General features: G+C 46.7%; 1 protein-coding gene across 1 annotated transcript in view; it reads right to left on the bottom strand.

The window, feature by feature from the left end:
* Positions 1-18670, bottom strand: part of STPG1 (sperm tail PG-rich repeat containing 1) — a 29128-nt gene extending 10458 nt beyond the window's left edge. Inside the window, 6 exon segments of the mRNA XM_089899009.1 lie at positions 4620-4785; positions 8539-8647; positions 13508-13678; positions 18053-18154; positions 18247-18294; positions 18296-18670. Coding sequence (XP_089755135.1) covers positions 4620-4785; positions 8539-8647; positions 13508-13678; positions 18053-18154; positions 18247-18294; positions 18296-18430 — 731 coding nt within the window. The 5' untranslated portion in view covers positions 18431-18670.

Here is an 18670-nt window from a genome sequence, read left to right as displayed (position 1 = left end):
GAAGCTGTAGGAAGTCTGTGAAAACTCTGAGGGCTGGAAGCTGGCCCCTCAATACACTGTAGCCATTCTTCTCTTCTCTGCACAAAACACATTACTTTTCTATGCTTTTTACTTGTCTAGCTCTTTAATGCAGGGGATGGTGTCTTATCCATCACTGAGGCCCTGGTCCCTATTCCCGAGGACATTTGCCTAACTGCAGAGAGGAGCAGAGGGGTTGAAGCAAGTAGGGGAGCCCAGGCATCTGAACCCCACCTGACAGTTTTATCATCACCCAGGGCTGGTCCTTCCATGTCATCATGGGGCTGGGCAAATCACTGAGGTCAGACTGAATCAAACCCAGGGCAGCCACAGTGCATTGTAACCAGGGCTTTTATGAGCCTCATCGCCCAGTTTTAAAAGCCAACCTGGTCCTGCCCCGTGGAAGAAAACATCTGTCAAAGGCTCTGACTTGGCCACAACTGGATTAAGTTGTGTTTGCAGCTTCCAGTGTGAGCTGTTTGCAAATCACCAAAGAATAGTGAATGTCTCAGAGGACTCAGCAGGTCACTTGGGGAGGGCATCCGAGACCCTCGGGACACTCCCAGGCACAGATTCACTCTGCCTCAGGGATTCTCAGGGTCGGGAGGGATAAAGGGGCAATTTTTTTCTCATCATTAAAGGGCAGCCGATTGCCTCTGGGGTGGAATGCGGTATCTGTTTAACAGGGGAGTGGGTGACAGATTACAGCTGCTTGGGAAGAAGCATCCCATATCTAATTGGAAATCCCAGGGGAACTTTAGGTGGGTCCAACGTAATTACCCAAATTGGAGTGGGGCCGATGGGGCTCTGGCTGTGACAGGACAGCGTGTCTGAGCAAAACCAGTGGTTTAAAAACTCCAGGAAGCAGATCAAGGGTTAGAAGGATGTCAGTGGGTGTTTCACCTCCCTGCTGGCGTGAGTCGGAAGGCAGCACCTAGGAGGAAGTATTCTGATCTCCAAAAGCCCTTCCCCTGACTCACCCTGATCCACTGAGTCAGCACTGTGACGGATGCTGAAGACCTACAGAAGTGAAACCCTGGCTGATAGCCTCCTCCAAAGACCCCCGGAAGCTGGTAAATCCTCTTAGCTTTTGAGTCAGCAACGTGGCCATAACAAAGACACTCTGTGATGTGTTCTTCAGCCGAGGAGCCCAGAAACGGCCACGCCAATGACCCTACAGCCTCTCAGAGCATCTGTGCTGCGGGGCCACTCAAGAAACATCAGGTGAGTGCAGAGGGCTCGCTCACACGTTTCGATGAAAGTACAAATCACGCACATCAAAAGTTTACAATTTGCCAGACCTGGTGAGTTATGTGAGTCATCTTTTCTTATCCTTGCAAGCGTGTTGTAAAGTGTGCTTGCCCCAACTCACAGAGGATGAATTTGAATTCCCAGGGAGTTAAGTGACACCCCCTCCACCCCTACCCCCAGCCTCCCAGGGCTGGTGAGAGGGGAAGGCGGGAGTTTCAGCGGCCTGACGACTCCCTGCCTGTGCTTATGCCCTCAGTGCCACGGCCTCTGCAGCCGGTTCCCAGCTCAGGAGGCCAGCAGGGGTCGGTAACACGGCACCAGTGACCCCAGCGAGAATTAACATCTCCCCCGTTCTCCCTGCATCCTGAAGAAAGCAGAGCCGAAATACCATCTTTGCAAACTGGAACCCCACCCATGAATGGGGAGCCACACACTTCCAAGCAAGAGAAACAAGGGCAGGCCTCACATCCTGTCACATGCGTGTGACACCTGGGCAGCCCGTGCTTCCACAAAAGAAACACTGTGATGATTCTCAGATTCTCCACCACTGCCCCATGCAGCCCCCGGAGATCTGAGCATGATTAGGCTTGATGTAGACAAAGTCTCAACATATCGATGGGGAGGAAACAACGCAGACCTTCTCTGGGGCCTGACAACCCCAGGATGGGCCCTCAGGTGCTCCTGCCCCTCTCATCCCTCCAGGGTCACAGGAAAGGAAACAGAATTTGAATTTGAGAGACTGGAGTTTGGATACTCCTTCGATACTATCACATCCGGCTGTATCTCTTCTTTATATTACATCCCTTGCTCCATCGTCCCACATAAACAGATGGATGCTACTTTGGAATAACCAACAGCACACTTTAGTTTTACCTCTTTGCTTTTAAATGAAATTACAGATTTCTCAACCTCACCCTTTCCATGCCAACTCAACAATATATACTGGACTTCCTCTGTGGGTCCTGCCTGGCCCCATGTTCACTGCCTCCGTATGCTCTCCGAAGTGACATGGTGAGCAAAGCTGGGGTCACAGAGTGTGAGAAATGGAAAGATTTCCCCTCTTTTCACAAATGGAGAAACAAAGGCCCAGGGAGGCTCTGAGAGCAGCCCCAGACCACAGAGCCTGCCGTGGAGGCTGGGGCACTGTCCACTCACCAGGTGAACCCAAGTTTAAGAGACACTGGGTTTGACAGGTCTCTTTACTGCGGGCCTTCTCAGAGCCTTTAATAAGCTCATGTATACTGTGATGCACCCGGGGGCAGAGGGATTGTATGCAGTGCTTCCTAGGTTTATTAACCCAGGATCCACCATTCTCGAAGCATCACAGAGAGCCAGTGCGCCCCAGATACCCCCAGACACACCAGCACTACTGCACTGCTCCCATCAGAAAGCTGGTGCCCTTGGTGGGGGAGTGTGGTCACGCAACCTTGGGGCCCACACGATCCGGCGTTTTGTGGCACGTTCCTCTGCCTTGCTCTGGAGTTGTTGCCAGGTGAGCCTGAAGGTATGGATGGTGCTCTGTCCATGTGAGCTCCCCCATAGCCCTCAGCACAGCACAAGAAACCTCCAGAGCCTGCTGACTGACAGATGCAAATGCCATAAAATGAGGCTATTTCAAACCACACGTCCAAACTCGGACGCAGGCCAAATGACACCGCTCTGGGGAAGGCGGTTAAACACCGAGTGCCCCTCACCCTCCTCTCATCGTTTCCCTGAAGAAGCTTCCAGAGTCAGGGTGGGGGCTTGAGCCTCCATGACGCAAAACAGCTGCATCCTCTATCGTCACATATCCTCTCTAGGATATAGAATAATAGCTGCTGTAATAAGAAGAGTGAGAGCTATTTTCAAGCACTTTCTCATCTAATCCTCACAGAACCCCCATGAGATAAGGTTCTTATCTCCACTTAATACATGGAAACATGGAGTCTCAGGGAGGAGAAGTCTCTGCTAGAGACAGAGCTGTGATTCTCAGTCAGGTCTGCTAACCCCAAAGCCCATCCTCTCTCCCACTCCATTTGGGGACAGCATAGGGAAAGGCTGTGTGTAGTGGTGCCCAAGCCAACCCAGAGGCAGGAAGTCCCTGACGTTTGGAGAGAGCCTGTTCCTGGAGACTTTTCCGCCCCGGTCCCGAGTCCTGCAGCCTATGAAAGGTCAGCCTGCAGAACCCCAGATCCGAAGGGCAGAAGGGACTCAGCTGGTGGACTCCATCTGCGGTCTGAGTCCCTTCCCCAGGTCCTGGGTTGGACTCGGCAGGCTCATGTCTTGCTCCTCTCCCTTACCCCTGACCCCTTGCCCTGGGCTCATGGTCCGAGTAGACCCAGTTTGCCAGCCTCCCCGGGCCACCCAGCCTCCTGACCCCCTGTGGCTCTGCGCCCAGCCAGCTGCCTGAGCTCTCTGGAGGCTCCCAGGTGACCTCTCTGGAGGCTCCCAGGTGGCTATACCCTTGGTCCCAGCCCTGCTGGTCAGCCCTCACAACAGCCAATCCTGTTGAGAGTGACAGGACGGCTGACCTTAATGGCACTTAGCTCTAGAAGTTCTAGACCCATTTGAGGAATATTAAGCCCCGTGAATTTTTGAGCCTCTGAGGTGAAAGTAACATCAAATGTACAGGAGATTAAAAACAGTAACACAAATCCCTGTCTTTTAAAATTTGTGTTATTGACTCACTATTTGTACCTACTATATCAAATATATTTTTTAAATCAGAAAGCAACTTTCAGATAAATTATCCCCACTTTACAATCGAGGGCATGCAGGCTCAGAGGGGTTAGCACAGTGCTGACGGTCACACAGCATGAATATAGCAGAGCTGACGTTCAAATCTAGCAGGTCTGACCAACTCCAAAGTCTAGGCTGTTAACCTGTCAGTACAAAGCTATGACAGTTTCACCACTTTCGTATATCCTGCCACCCCAGTGGAGATTTTGTATTATAAAGATAGAATAATATCAGCACCGGGAGAGCACAGCATCATGGGAAATGTTGGAAGGTCCAAACAGTCCTGAGCCTGAGTCCCAGGTGCATCTCAAGTTAGCTGTGTGGACTTACGCAAGTCTTTCAGCCTCGCTGAGGCCTGGCTTCCTCCTCTATGAAGTAAGAATAATCATTCCTACAATAGAGTTGTTATGATCATTGAAGAAGATGTTAAGTTCCTGGCATACAATAGTTACTCAGTAAATACTACGTATTCAACAAGTATTTCTTGAGCACCTGCTATGTGTCAGCAACGGCCCCAGGAGAGCAACTCGGCCTGTGTCTGCCAAGCTGTGACACCCCTTCTTTTTCTCCCCAGGTTCTGGTCCTTCCCCAGAATACCTTTCAGAAGAAAGATCAGGATGATCAGGACTCACGGGATAAGAGTCTTTTTTTGAACTTCGGTGTGACCTCCTGGGTTGTAATAACCGGGTCCTGGGCCTGTCGACGTCAGTTTTAATCCACGGCCAGTTTTTGATTTAAAACAAGACATTAATATCTTCGGCGACTGCTTCACAAGGGATTCGTTGACATTATAATGCCCTGAGCAGAAAGAAATTTTAAAACAGAATAAAGAACTCCTCTCAAAAAAATAAAAAGCAGTAAGAATACATTTAATGACTATAAGGCAGTATCACTCCAGGATGGTCAAGTAGAAGGGGCCTGGAATAACTGAAAATAACGCTCACCATTTAGAGAACATGTGTCCGTGCATCACATATGTGGCTCATTTAATCCTCACGGCAGCCCTGCAAGGTGGGTATTAGCACCTCCATTCCAAACATGAGGAAATAGACTAAGAGATATTCAGTAATTTGCCAAAGGACATTCATCTAACCAGGGCCTAAGCCCAGCTTCCTCCTCCATAAACTAAGGATAATAATTCTTCCAACAACTGGGAGGCTATGGTAGAAGAAGAACATTTTAGGTTCCTGGCACATGGTAGCTGCTCAGTAACTATTATGTAATCAACAAATATTTATTGAGTACATACTATGTGGACCCAGACCCACCTTTCTCCAAGGTCCATGCTTCCCCACCATGCCTTGTCTCAAGAAACTGTCAGAATATAAGTAATTTGGCTGTGCACAAAGCTTTAAGGAAGAAGAGAATGATCTGAGCTGGGGTAAAGAGGGAGCAGTCTCACGCTAAAGAGCAAGTAACCCTGTAAATGGGGGCAGGCATTTTGGGGTGCAAAGCGGCAGTACTAGGCAAAGGCCTTCAAGATGCTGCACACTTTGACCCTGGCTTCCTATTACTTGGAAGTTAAGGAAATTATTCAACATAATGGAAAAGCTCTAAGCCTAAAGATGTACACAACAGCAGTAGCTACAGTGTGAGAAACGATGAATAGCCCAAAGGTCCAAGTACAAGGGCACAGTTATGGGAAAACAGCCTAATCTGGTGGAATATCAGCCCTGAGGGGGGTAAATGCAAAGGCCATGAAGCCTATGGCAATGTTCTCAAAAATAAAGGTGAGCGAGAAAAGTAAAATAAAGCCTAACAGTCTATACTGTATATACTATGACATCAGCGTGCAAATGGATACATGTGAGTAAAAATAGGTGGGATCCCAGAAAAGTGGGAAAAACTATATTAATGGTGGCATTGTGGGTGGGAAAAATATTTCAAATTTTCTAACCACTGTAAAGTTAATTTTTAAAAAAATAAAATCGACTTTTTCATTGCAAAAGCACTGAAAACAACAATATGGGACATATTAGCAAGATTTTATTGAAATGGTAATACTCATTGATGGCAAAGGTGAGGGAAAGCATATTTCTCATAGAAGCGGGAGGATAAATTATCTCTGTGCTGAAGGGCAATTTGGTCACAAATATCAAAAACCTTAAATATTTTACATACCTTTCGACTTAGCAATTTCACATTAGGCCATTTATGTAAGGACATAATCTTGATTGTACACAAGTTGTGAGCTATAAGGATGTTTGCTCCCACTCTATTTATATGAGTGATCCATTTAAAACAACCTAAATGCCAGCAAGAGGGCATTTGTTCCTTAACTGATGGTACCACCAGGTAATGGAATACTATGCATCCATTAACAAAAGATGTTCTAGGAGGATTTTTAATAACATGAAAAGATGGTCCCAATATATGCTTAAGTTAAAAAAAAAAAAAACAAATGTCCAGTTAGCAGCATTTATAATACTGGTATCTATCTCTCAAATTATCTTTCTGGGTTTTTTACATATACATATATTTATTTTTTATTTTTATTCCCCCTACCAAAAAAAATAGTTTAAAGCAACGCTTGATTATAAAATGTTAAAAAGCAGAAGCAAGGGGGAAAGGCATTCATGCTCTCACGGCCCAGAATAAACCAGGATTGGACTCTCTGCTGTATTTACCCCCAGTCTTTCCATCGTGCACTGAACACTGTCTCATGGTGCTGGGCCCACAGCATGGATTTGATCGTGTCACCCACGTTTTTCAAGTGACACTTTACCATAGTTGTTTCCCCATGATCTAATAACTTTTTTGTTTTTAAGGAGAAATAGAGAGGAGGATGTTGGGGAAGTGCTTGGCCTTGTGTTTGATGTAGCCAGACTTTAGAAAATCCAGCCAGCCAACGTGTAAAGGTGAGCATTTTGCTCAGAACTGAAGGCAGACCAGACCCGGCCCTCAGCCTCTGAGCCTGGGCACTCTGAGCGGGCGGAACCCAGCAGGGATGCCAATCATGGCTCCACATCTGGTTTCTTCCCACAAGGGGGAGAAGCAGAAACCACAGCGTTTTTCTGAGAGGTCAAAGCAGATTGTTTCTCTCAGAGAAGCAGATTCCCCAGGCTGTGGCCCCTGGCAAATTTGGGGGATGTGGCGAGAGTCCTGGCATCGAGCTGGATTCAAATCCAGCAGTGGGACCCTGGACTAGTCACCTGTTTTCTATATATCATTTTTGCTTGTAAAGTGGGGATATAATAATATTAATAATAACCCACACTCTCGGAGCACATACGTGCCAGGCAACCCTCCATGGGGTTTTGGAAGTTCCTGGCACACAGTAGGAGCTTAAAAGATGCTGGTGCCCACCTCTCCCCTTCCTGCTGTGTTACAAGGGGCCCCTCGGGACCCTCCCAGAGGGAGGAGCTGCCCACTTCCCAGGGGCTCTCTGGTGGAACCTCTGGCCAAACCCCAGGGATGCTGGCTTTATTCTCCTGTATAAACAAACAAGGTGGGGTTTTGCCTGTGGTGATGCAAGGCAGGGAGCTTTAGTCGGGCTTAGCCTCCTAATTAGGGCTGGTTTTGTTATTCAGCCTCAGACTGATCTCAACTTTAATCTGGATTTGCTGAAATCTGACATGCACTGTGATTTTGCCCACACCCCCATCCGAGAAGCATGATTGCAGAGGTAAACCCTCCCTGCTCCTCCTCTGGGCTCTGGGGACCAGAGCTCCCTCGGGGGTCTTCTGGACCTGTTTGGGAAGGTCTAGTCTAACCAGTGGTCCTGGAGTATGGACTGCTATGTCATCAGACCCCTCTGGAAAATTTTCACTAAGGCTGGGGTGGGGAGGAGGTCTGAGGGCACAGAACAGGTGCAATGCCTTTCCCCAGCCCGGCAGGGAAAACATCTGCAGGTGAGCCCTTGTGTGTTCCTGAATCCTGGAGGCTTCAGAAGTCACATTGGGATGACGGGGTTAAGAGATTCCTCAGTCAGACACCTCTGGGCTTAGGCCTGCCATTTATTAGCTGTGTGATGCTGAGCAAGTTGCTTCAACTCTCTGGACCTCCATTTCCTCACCTGAAACACAGGACTAAGAGTGTGGCCCTATGAGGACAGATGTGTGAGGACCGCGTGGAAAAACTTAGCACTGAGTAGGCGCTCTGTGAACAGAGCTATTTCCCATCATTTGATGATAGATGATGAAGCCGCTTTGTAGACATGGGAGGAAAGGAATATTGCAGCCGAGTGTCCAAGGATCAGAATGTATTGTGTGCCCCGCCTCCCCCCAGCGCCTGGGAGGGCACCTGGGGTATGCGCATGGGCACACTTCTGGCATGAGAAGCCCCTCCCCAGCTGGCTGCCCAAAGCAGGTGCTCTGGGTCTGGAAGGCAGGCCAACGTGATAGGCCGCCCCGGGGTCCATTTCCAGAGCCGCCGTTCCTCCCCTGAATGGGGAGCCAGTCTTCTCCTCTTTGTACAATACCTGCCTGCATCCCCTCTTCCCCCAATGCCTAACTCCTTCCAAAGAGACTCCCTGTGAAGGAATGGGTGCCCTGCTGATCAGATCTGGTACAGGGAGCCTTAGGTCAAGGCCAGTGCGACGCAGCTGCTTACCTGGGGCAGGTCCTGTTTTAGTAATAGTGAAAAGTCCTCTCTGGGTTTTGGACATGAACCCGGCTCGGGCACAAACGTTGTTTGTCTGTTTGCAGCAAGAGACAGAGGCCTGCGGGAGAAAATAAGCACGGTGTGCTCAGTGTCTTGCCTTTCTTTGTCCTTGTTGTTGTGTCTGGACGAGGGGCACTTTGGGGTTAAAAAAAACAAACAAATTTAAACCTGTCTTCAGAAAATGAGCGCACGTGAGTGGAAAACGTCACACTGGCTGTGCCTTCCCCTTCACCGCAGCTGGACTGGGGGAAGAGCTTGTCATCGTTAGCCAGTGTCTGGGGACCCAACACAACACAGAGGACGGTGGCCTGAACCAGCCAGCGGCCCTGGCTTCCGGGCTCGCTCCCTGCACACAGGGCAGGGTATCCTGCTCAAACGGATTAATTTCTCTGAATTTGAGTTTTCTCATCTGTAAAATGGATCAGATAATCCCTGCTCGACTTGAGGCAGAGCGCTGTTGGGTTGGGGGTAGGGGACAGCCAGTCAACACAAATCATCTGGTTTTCTAAAAAGTGTGTAACATTACACAGGCAAGTTATTTTCATCATGTTTTCTATGATTTTCATTCTTTTCAGAACACTTAGTCCTACATATCCCCACCCTGATCCCTCACTGCTCAAATAATCCTTCAATACGTGTGGGATTTAGGACATACAAAGAAATTGTGTAACTTAAGATTATGATCAGATTTGTAAGCACTGTCTTGACTTTTCTGGGCTGACCGGAAATTTAGAATTTTGGTTGACCCAGGCAATATACATTAGAGAGTGTCCAGTGAGCTCAGAACACTAAAAATAATTTTGGAAAAAAAAAAAAAAAAAAGAACCCTGAGATCATTCTTATGATGAATCATAAATATTTTAAAGGCTAATTTGCAGTCAGTCTCCTGTATTCATTAGATAAAAGATGCAATAAAAATTGTGCCTGCAATGGCTGGAATATTTACTGAATGAGTGAAACTGTTTGCTGAGGCCAGGATGGCTTGATTTTCTGTGCTACTCCTTTGTCAAAAAAAATGTTTCTCGAGAAATGCAGATGGCATTTTGATTTTGTGTTGACAAAGGCAGAGGAATTTCGCTTTTCCCAGGGTCCTGACGGCCAGACTGCCTGCAGAGAGGGCAGACAAAAAGATCAGGTGGACCAGGCTAATTACTGGACACGGGGAGAAGAGCCAGGACGCCAGAGAAGAAGTAATAACAGGTACCAAGGGAAAGGCTTCCAGCAGAGAAGTGGGGGATCGCAGTAAGCAAAGGTAGAGAGGTCTTGACAGCCTCAAAGCACAGTGTGGCTAACAGGATTACCGCATTTCTGCTCCTCGCCGGTTGACTCAACCATTGTTCTCCAGGTCTGAAAAAAGCGTCCTGTAGACAAAACACTACTTCAGCTTTATTCCTCGCCCAGACAGAAAAGCAACAGAAAAAGGGGGCATTTTTGTATACACTGAGTGTGTGTGTTACTGGAAGATTTCACCATTAGACTAGGAAGAGTCAGCTCCACTGGCAGGTTAAAAAAGAATGAAGCAGATTCATTGTATTGCCATGGGAAAAAAACAAATCCCAGATATAATTAAGTAGAAAACGCACGCATACTGTGGACAGCATAATCCCAAAACCAAGGGAAGGACCACGGGAGGAAGAGAATATGAACAATATTGCCCCCGTTTTTTTTTTTTGATTTTTTTTGTGGTACACGGGCCTCTCACTGTTGTGGCCTCTCCCGTTGCGGAGCAACAGGCTCCGGACGCGCAGGCTCAGCAGCCATGGCTCACGGGCCCAGCCGCTCCGCGGCACGTGGGATCTTCCCGGACCGGGGCACGAACCCGTGTCTCCTGCGTTGGCAGGCGGACTCTCAACCACTGCGCCACCAGGGAAGCCCTGCCCCCGGTTTTTGATGTTTGTTTGCAGAGCAGAATGATGAGGGACTTCCACTTTCTGGCTCATGGGTTTCTGTGATGTTCGAAGACATTTTATGATGAGCATGTATTATTTTTCAGAGCCACATTAAAACAATAATGAACAAAAAACATGCAAACTAAAATTGATCTGGTGGCAGAGTCCTGATGTGGGGAATGGTCATTTCTTGATTAACAAAGGAAGTTATTCCTTTGGAGTCATAAACATTTATTGCATGATTACTGCATGCCAGGACCTGAGCTGGGCCTCGGAGATAGGAAGCCAGGGTGAAGGAGCAGTGGGCTGGGGAGGTGAAGGCATGAAGCACTAACACCACCGCTCTTTTGTTATCATGGCAGCTTCCTAACTGTTTTTTCAAAATCCACCCTTAACCCACACTGCAGTCCATTCTCCACACAGCAACTGGAGGGATCTTTTTTAAAAGGTACATCAGAAGACATCACTCCACACCTCCTATACTCCTCAAGGAGGGCTTCCCAGCACACAGAGAACAAAATTCGAACTCCCTCCTGGGGTCTTTAGGGCCTTGCATGAACTGGTCCCTGCCTATCTGTCTGGCCTCTCCTCGTTCCCTCTCCCCCAAGACCCCCTAGTTCATTCTACTTTAGATACTTTGGTTTATTTTTGGCTGCGTCACATGTCTTACAAGGTCTTAGTTCCCTGACAAGGGACTGAACAGGGGCCCATGGCAGTGAAAGCGCCGAGTCCTAACCACTGGACCACCAGGGAACTCCCTCTAGCTACCTTCTTACAGTTCCCCATGGGCTAAGGTGTTTGCTGTCCCAGGACCTTTGCACGTGCTCTTCCCCATCCCAGGACTTTTGCACATGCTGTTCCCCCAACTCTGGCTCTTCCCTCAATCCTTGAGTCTCAGTCTCAGGACCTTCTCTGACCACCCAGTCTAAAGTACATGGTATTGCCAACCTCCACACCCCACACATATTCTCTTTCTCAGGCTCCAACTGTTTGTCTCCCTCAGAGCTGGCCACACAGTAATTATTTTGTTTGTCTGTCTCCTAGTTCTCATCTTGAGTTCCCCACTGCAATCTAAGCTGTATCACTGGTCTGGCACACAGCAGCCACAGGATTTATGAAGGGAAGCCCAGCAGGGCTGGAACATGGGGACTCTGATCACTCCCCAGCTTTATACCTCGGCACCCGCCCGTGCTCACCGATGTGGGAACAGTCCCTTCAAGCTGGGTAACTTTGGGCAAGTCCCTTCCCCTCTCTGAGCCTCAGCTTCCTCTTCTGTAAATTGAGAATAAGAGAATCAACTTCCTGGGTTCTTGTGAGTATGAAATAAGTGAATACACAACTCTTAGAACAGCACATAGACCGTGAAAAGTGCTTCATCATATCATCATCATTCTTATTTTCAGGCTCTGATTACCCTAAGAGAAGAGTATCTAGAGCTATACTACCCCAAACAGTAGCCATTGGCCACATGAAGCTATTGAGCTCTGCAAACATGGCTGGTCCACATTCAGATGTGCTGCAAGTATAAAATATACACTGAATTTTAAGGACTTAGTACGAGGGAAAGAATGTAAAACATCTAATTAATAATTTTTATATTGATTAGATATTGCCATATCTTGAATATATTGGGTTAAATAGAATCTATAATTAAAATTAATTTCATCTGTTTCTTTTTACTTTTAAATGTAGCTACTAGGAAAACTTAAATGATGTATGTGGCTCCTGTTATACTGATATTCCTTTTGGACCATGCTGGCCTAGCAGGCACTTGTATTGCTTTGAACATGTTATAATTGATTGGATTCATCATAGAAGGTAGGCAGGATCTTTGTAGTCAGAAAAATCAATATTATTTATAAATATTATAAAAGAAAAAGGAAATTTAAAATGAAGTATTCTAAGACCAAAATATTCTTAAATATAGTGTAATAATATTACTACCTTATGTACAATTCATGTCTTAGGTATTTCAGAGTGCTTTCATATTTGTAGTCTCATATGCTTCTTATAATAACCCTGTAGGGCAAGTATAATTAATTCCCTTTTACAATTGAAACTCAAGAGGTAATGGGGCTTCCCTAAAGACAGTTCTACCAGTTTTCATGTATTGTAGAGTCCTCGTGCACCAGATATTGTGCTAGGTAAGCACTCAGCCTAGACTATCTCATTTAATGTTTACATTAACACCATGGAGTAGACATATAACCCCACTTTACAGATCAATAAACTGAGTCCTGAAAGGTTAAGAGACTTGCCCAAAGCCGTACACAGTTAGAAAATGGCAGAGTCGAGATTTGAACCTGAGTCTGTCTCTTACCTGTTAACCACACCATTCTGCCTCAGTGACTACACAGTGATGGGAAATGGTGAACCACTGCTGTTAAAAAAACCCAATTTTCTGATATGGGAAGATAGAAGTTTATTTTCCCTGTAAGAATAAAATAGTGTCAGGGCTTCCCTGGTGACGCAGTGGTTGAGAGTCCGCCTGCCGATGCAGGAGACACAGGTTCGTGCCCCGGTCCGGGAAGATCCCACATGCCGCGGAGCGGCTGGGCCCGTGAGCCATGGCCGCTGAGCCTGCGCGTCCGGAGCCTGTTGCTCCACAACGGGAGAGGCCACAACAGTGAGAGGCCCGTGTACCGCAAAAAAAAAAAAAAAAAAAAAAAAAAAAAAAGAATATAATAGTGTCTGCAGATAAAGTGGTACGTAATATAATCATCGCTACAGATGAGAAAACCGTCCCATAAAACTTATGTGATAAGAGTAATTGCAGTAAGTATTTTCCAGGGCAGTGGTCTTCCCACTGCTCTATACTGACTTCTGTGTTGCCCACATTTTTCTCTGGGTTCTGCAAATTCCCTATGAGAGTTTTGCCCAGCCTCATGTAGCCATTGGGTAGTCAGCAACTGCTAGCTGGCTTACCAATTGCAGTAAATGCTATTCCCCAAAGCTCCCCCCTTCCTTTCTTTTATTTTAGCAAACCATTAATTCAATATATATTTAAGAAGCATAGGCAGTGTTCTTACATTGTAATGGTTTGGTGCGGGAGTTTCAAATTTGAGAACTTTCACGAAGCTTGGCAACTGGAACATGCTGGAACAGGAATTACTGAAGTCTTTCTTCGAAACAAAACGTGATGGTATAGTGTACGCGTTAGCTGCAGGGTATTTAGAGACGATGGTGTCCAGTCGGGCACACTGTGAGGAGAAAGTCAAGGGAATCCACATCATCACGTATCTTATGGCTCCGAAGGGCCGATGTCAAAAAGATGGTGCCCAGCACCAGGTCTAAACACATTTTATAAAAGGTGAAACCCTGGCAGGTAACAGTGATAAAATGACCTTGGGCTTTGAGAATTTGCTCTTGGAAAATGCAAGTTCAGACCTGTGTTAACTTCTGTAAACTAACTCTAATTATTCATCTTATGTTTGGGACTTGGCAAAGATAATTCTTCCATAAAAGCATTTCCACCCAATCTCATTTCAGGACACTTATACTTGTCCCATCAGCTGGTGGGTGACTTATATGATGGGACGCTTTACACTTGCTTCTTCCAACCTTGGTTTTCCTTTGAGTAAAACCCTCACTTTTTGTTTCTAAGTTTAAATAATCCAAATTTCCTAAATAACAAGTTTGCTTCTAACATCTTAAAGGTACAAGGCTCCATAGGGCTTGCCTCCCACCCACACCTCCTATCCACCACCTAATCACTGATTTCATAAAACTCTACGATATTTTTGCTGTCTCAACAGAAACCAATCCTACTTCTTCCAGGAAGCCATGATAAACTATTTTCACTTAAAAAAAAAAACAAACAGAATCAATGTTTGCCAAATGAACAGGGACAAAAGCCATAAAAACTCGGCGATAACATCACCTTACCCTGGGATAGTATGGCAAGTATTGAAGTCTGATAAGACAACAACAAAAAAATTTCATTATTTTATGGGTAAAAGCTTGAGAACATTGCCCTGGGTTTCCTCCACTTGACAGGGGTCAATAAACAAGCACAGAAAGTGGGGGAGGTGTGGGAAGGCATCAGCCCCTCGCCTGACTTCACTCTGTACGTGGCAGCAATGATTCTCACCATCTGGTTCATAGACCCAGTAATGTGGGTGGATGTGCCACCAGAAGCAGGAGTGTTCTTTCCAGAGTCTTAGCTGTCCTGAGTCTAACCTGGGTTCGAGTCCCAGCTCCACCTCCTCCTAACTGTAAGGATTCATTGATGTTCCCAGAAGTAAGGTCACCCCAGCCTTGAACTCACCTTACCTTTGCATTTGGGGCAATAGTTAACCCAGTACTTTGCAGGGGTGTTGCATTGGATCCTCATGACAACCCTGGCTCGAGGATATTATGAATATCCCTACTTTACAGATGAGGACCCTGAACTTCCTCAGCTAGCGAAGTGTTGGAACCAACATTCTCGCCTCCATGAGAGGATATGGATCAGATATCCATTCTGAAGAAGAATGAGCCGAGAGGAGTCACAGCAATGCGTTTGCAGCTACAAGATGAACAGCTGATAAATGCCTGTGGGAGGTTTTAGCTCTGGAAGAATCACTACCCGAAATCTGCTGTGCCCGACGGGGCAGACACACCTCTGCTCTTTCCTTCTAACTTCCACAGAAGAAGGGTGGCAAGGTCAGACCTTCCTTGGTGCTGCCATTTGTAGCGTGTCTATCCTGAGTCACCCAACAGAGTGGGCAGAGGGTGTTCTTCTAAAGCGCTAGTTCCCAAAGTGTGTTCCTCGGCCTTCCAGGTCTGTGAGATAAGGTTGTGTTGGTGGTAACGGCAGCAGGGAGAGAGTTCCAGGGTCAAATAAATTTGAGAAGTTTCACACCATGTTCCCATTTTGAAGATTCATAACACACGTTGGTGTAGTAAATGCTCTGGGAAGGTCTGCAATAAAGAAACCTCTCTAGTTTTGGGGTTTTTTTTCTTTTAATATTTATTTATTTATTTATTTTAGTTGCACTGGGACTTAGTTGCAGCATGCAGGATCTTTGTTGTGGCATGTTTAGTTGCAGTGTGCAAGCTCTTAGTTGCAGCACGTGGACTCCTTAGTTGCGGCATGCATGTGGGATCCAGTTCCTGGACCAGGGATTGAACCCAGGCCCGCTGCATTGGGAGTGCGGAGTCTTACCCACTGGACCACCAGGGAAGTCCCATGTCTAGCTTTGTTTAAACAGCCTTCCCCAACCTTCCTCCATCATAGAATCTTTTGGCTTAAGATACCTACTAACATACCCTTTGGGAAAAACTGTACTAAAAAATTCCTATTCGAGGCAAAGTTTCATAAAGCATTGCGGTAGAATTAGCCTGAGTCTAGTTGAAGTTGACAGTCACTCAACAACCCTCCCCGCCCCTTGGCTTTCTTTTCATTGCCAGGCCTCCGGTCTCCAATTTGGCCACATGCTGGCATTTATGAACCTCTGTCCAGCTCTTCCAGAGCCGCTGCTGCCACCGCACAAATACGGAAAGGCCATGGACACCTCCTCCCACCTGCCCCATTTAACTTCCTAGTCCGTCCCGTGAATAATTCTGGAGCAAAGCTTTGGAATACCGTCGTGAAGCTCTTCAGATGATTTGAATTTAGGCGGATGACAGGTCCTCTCAAAAGGCTGGGCGCTGTTGCTCCAATAGTCATCAGGAAGTTTTTAAAGCGTGTTGACCCACAGAGTCTTTTGGTCAGCCTCACCCAGAGAGACACGCTCCTGCTGGCCATACTGGCTCCAGTAAGGCAGACCTTTCTCTGACGGGGACTACTTTTGATTCCCTCAGGGAATTGGGATCCGGAAACAAGAGGCACTGAATGTGAAAGGCAGCAAAAGAAGGGGCGGAGGAATGAAATTCTCGTCCAATTTGGGAAGGAACAGAGGCGAGATGTGGGGATTTCCTGACAGACTTCCACCAACCGCTTAAGGTCCCTTCCCAAGGATATAGGAACTTATGTGTTTACAAACAGAAATAGAAACCCCCATATCCATCACAGCGGGGAGAGGAAGCCTGAACAACTCACCTTCTGCCTTCTTTTGGGTTTGGTCTGAATTTTTTAAAGACCTGATTAGATCCTGTCTTACACAGGATCCTGTCATACACAGAGCTTCCCTTGGACCCCTTCTCCAGGTGGCCCAGCCACGTCATTTGGAAAGTTACTACATGTAAAGCCTAGCAGGGAATTGATAGTGTGCTCTGATTCAGTGCCTTCTCTGGCACCAGGCAGGAATGGGCAGTGCCATTATTTGGCAACGTCTCAGAGAGAAAACCTAGGTGCTGCAGGAAGTCTTGTTTGTGACTCAGGTGGTGACAATCATAACATTCAACATGTTTATAATGCTCTGCAATTTCAAAGTCTATTTTACTCATTGCAACGTCAATTTGCCCATCGCCTCCAGGGAGTCTCCACTCGATGAGGCAACTGGGACACAGAGGGTGACGTGCTTGAGGTCACATCGAGAACCCACAGCTGAGTCAAGATTGGGTCTTAAGTCCTGTCTCCTGTGTCAGGCCATTGGGAGATGGAACTTCTTTTGCAGATCACTTTGGAGTCTCTTTGCTCACGGGGCTTGGGACAGAAGGAGAAGTAGAGGCGTGGCTATTCTGTGAACTCACTGGGGGCATGTGCAGCCTCAACGTCTTTGTTAATAAGGAGTTAACTCCAAAGTCGGTTTTCTCCTTGAGTATTCAACCCTGCCAAGCTTGAATTCCAATAAGTGGCTGCATTCAGTGTGTCTTAAATGGTCTCTTTGTGTGTGGTTTTTTTAAAAAAAAAATCAATTCCAGTGTCAGGTATCGTAATACATTTTTGCAAGAGATTATTATAAGTTTTAAAGGGACAGACGGCATATGTGTTTTGTTAATGCTGGAGTTTGGGTTTGCTTTCTTTTTCAATTTCCTCCCTCAGCTAGTCTTACCCTACTTTGACCCTTTCTCCTTGTTATATCTATTTTTCTTGGCAACTGATAGGTGTTCAAATAAAGACTATCCTTGCCCAGGTCTGGTCAGAGACATTGGAACTTCATTTAGCTACTTGACGGTTGTAGCCTTCCACAAAGATAAAGACCCACATCTTACAAAGGAGAGAAATAAAGACCCACATCTTACAAAGGAGAGAAATGGGGAGGAGAGGAATATCATTAAATTACCTGCCTGCTGCCTGTTTTCTTTTTGGTCCCATCAGATTTCTCAGTAACTCGAATAACCCAATTAGATTAAGCAGTGTAAAAAGTCCTATTAGGGCAAGATGTATAATAATAACTTTTTTCCTGGTCTGCCTAAAAATCTCAAGAAAACATCTGTAAGTCCATTCCACACTGACAAAATTGGTTTTGGATGATCAGGTTCTGAATATTCTTCTAGCTTCTCTTCCCACTCTGGCAACGCTAGCAGTGGGGAAAAAAATTCCTTAAAGACATAGGCTCCAGTTTACCTGCAGGAAATTTGAGGAGGCAGTTACTCTCCTAATTAGAACCACGGGCCTTTGGAGAGAAGGGACCAGTTGTCCAATGTATGATTATGCAATGAATGAAGGAAAGTACCGAGCAGTTAATGTTCAGAGAAGGGGTTCTCACCATAGAGGGAAAAGTACACGTCCCTTTCTTAGACAACGACACACTGTCAAACACAGGCGACTGGTGAATGACGTTGTAGAACCCAGGACCTGGGATATCATCCTGAAAGGGAAGAGAACGTAGTGTCATTGGGATACTTTCAAATTCCATGGTGCTTTTCTGCAAGTTTTACATCCATTAACACTAAGCCTTACTGTAACCCTCTGGGACAGGCAGGGATGCCACCTCGTGGATGACAGCCGGGCTCCACCAATTCCTGACCTGCCCAGTCACCATCTCAGTTAGCAAGCGCTGGGGCTGGAATTCCACCCCGGGTCTGGGACCGCCCCCCACCCCCCACCCCAGGGCCCTTGCTCTTTCCACGGTGCTGTACTGCATTCCAGGAGAATGCTGTTGTTTCTTTGTGCCATTAGAGATACGAGCAGAAAATGCAATCCTGAGTGCGGCAGCGGCTGTGCAGTGTGTGTGTGCAGTGTGTGTGTCAGTGTGTGTGTCAGTGTGTGTTGACTGGGTTCACCAAACCCACGGCGAGGGAAGGGTGACCGATTTCATGTTCACCACACCCCACCTGAGTCAGCTTCCTCCCCAGCCTTTCAGAAGAGAAACCAGGGAGTGTTT

This window comes from Delphinapterus leucas, chromosome 1 (assembly GCF_059928025.1).
Source record: "Delphinapterus leucas isolate spDelLeu-1000000601 "Yukka" chromosome 1, BTC_Dleu_Yukka2, whole genome shotgun sequence".
In the NCBI taxonomy this organism is placed as follows: Eukaryota; Metazoa; Chordata; class Mammalia; order Artiodactyla; family Monodontidae; genus Delphinapterus; species Delphinapterus leucas.
The sequence above is the reverse complement of the archived record's forward strand: the minus strand, read 5'-3'. Positions and strand labels throughout refer to the sequence as shown.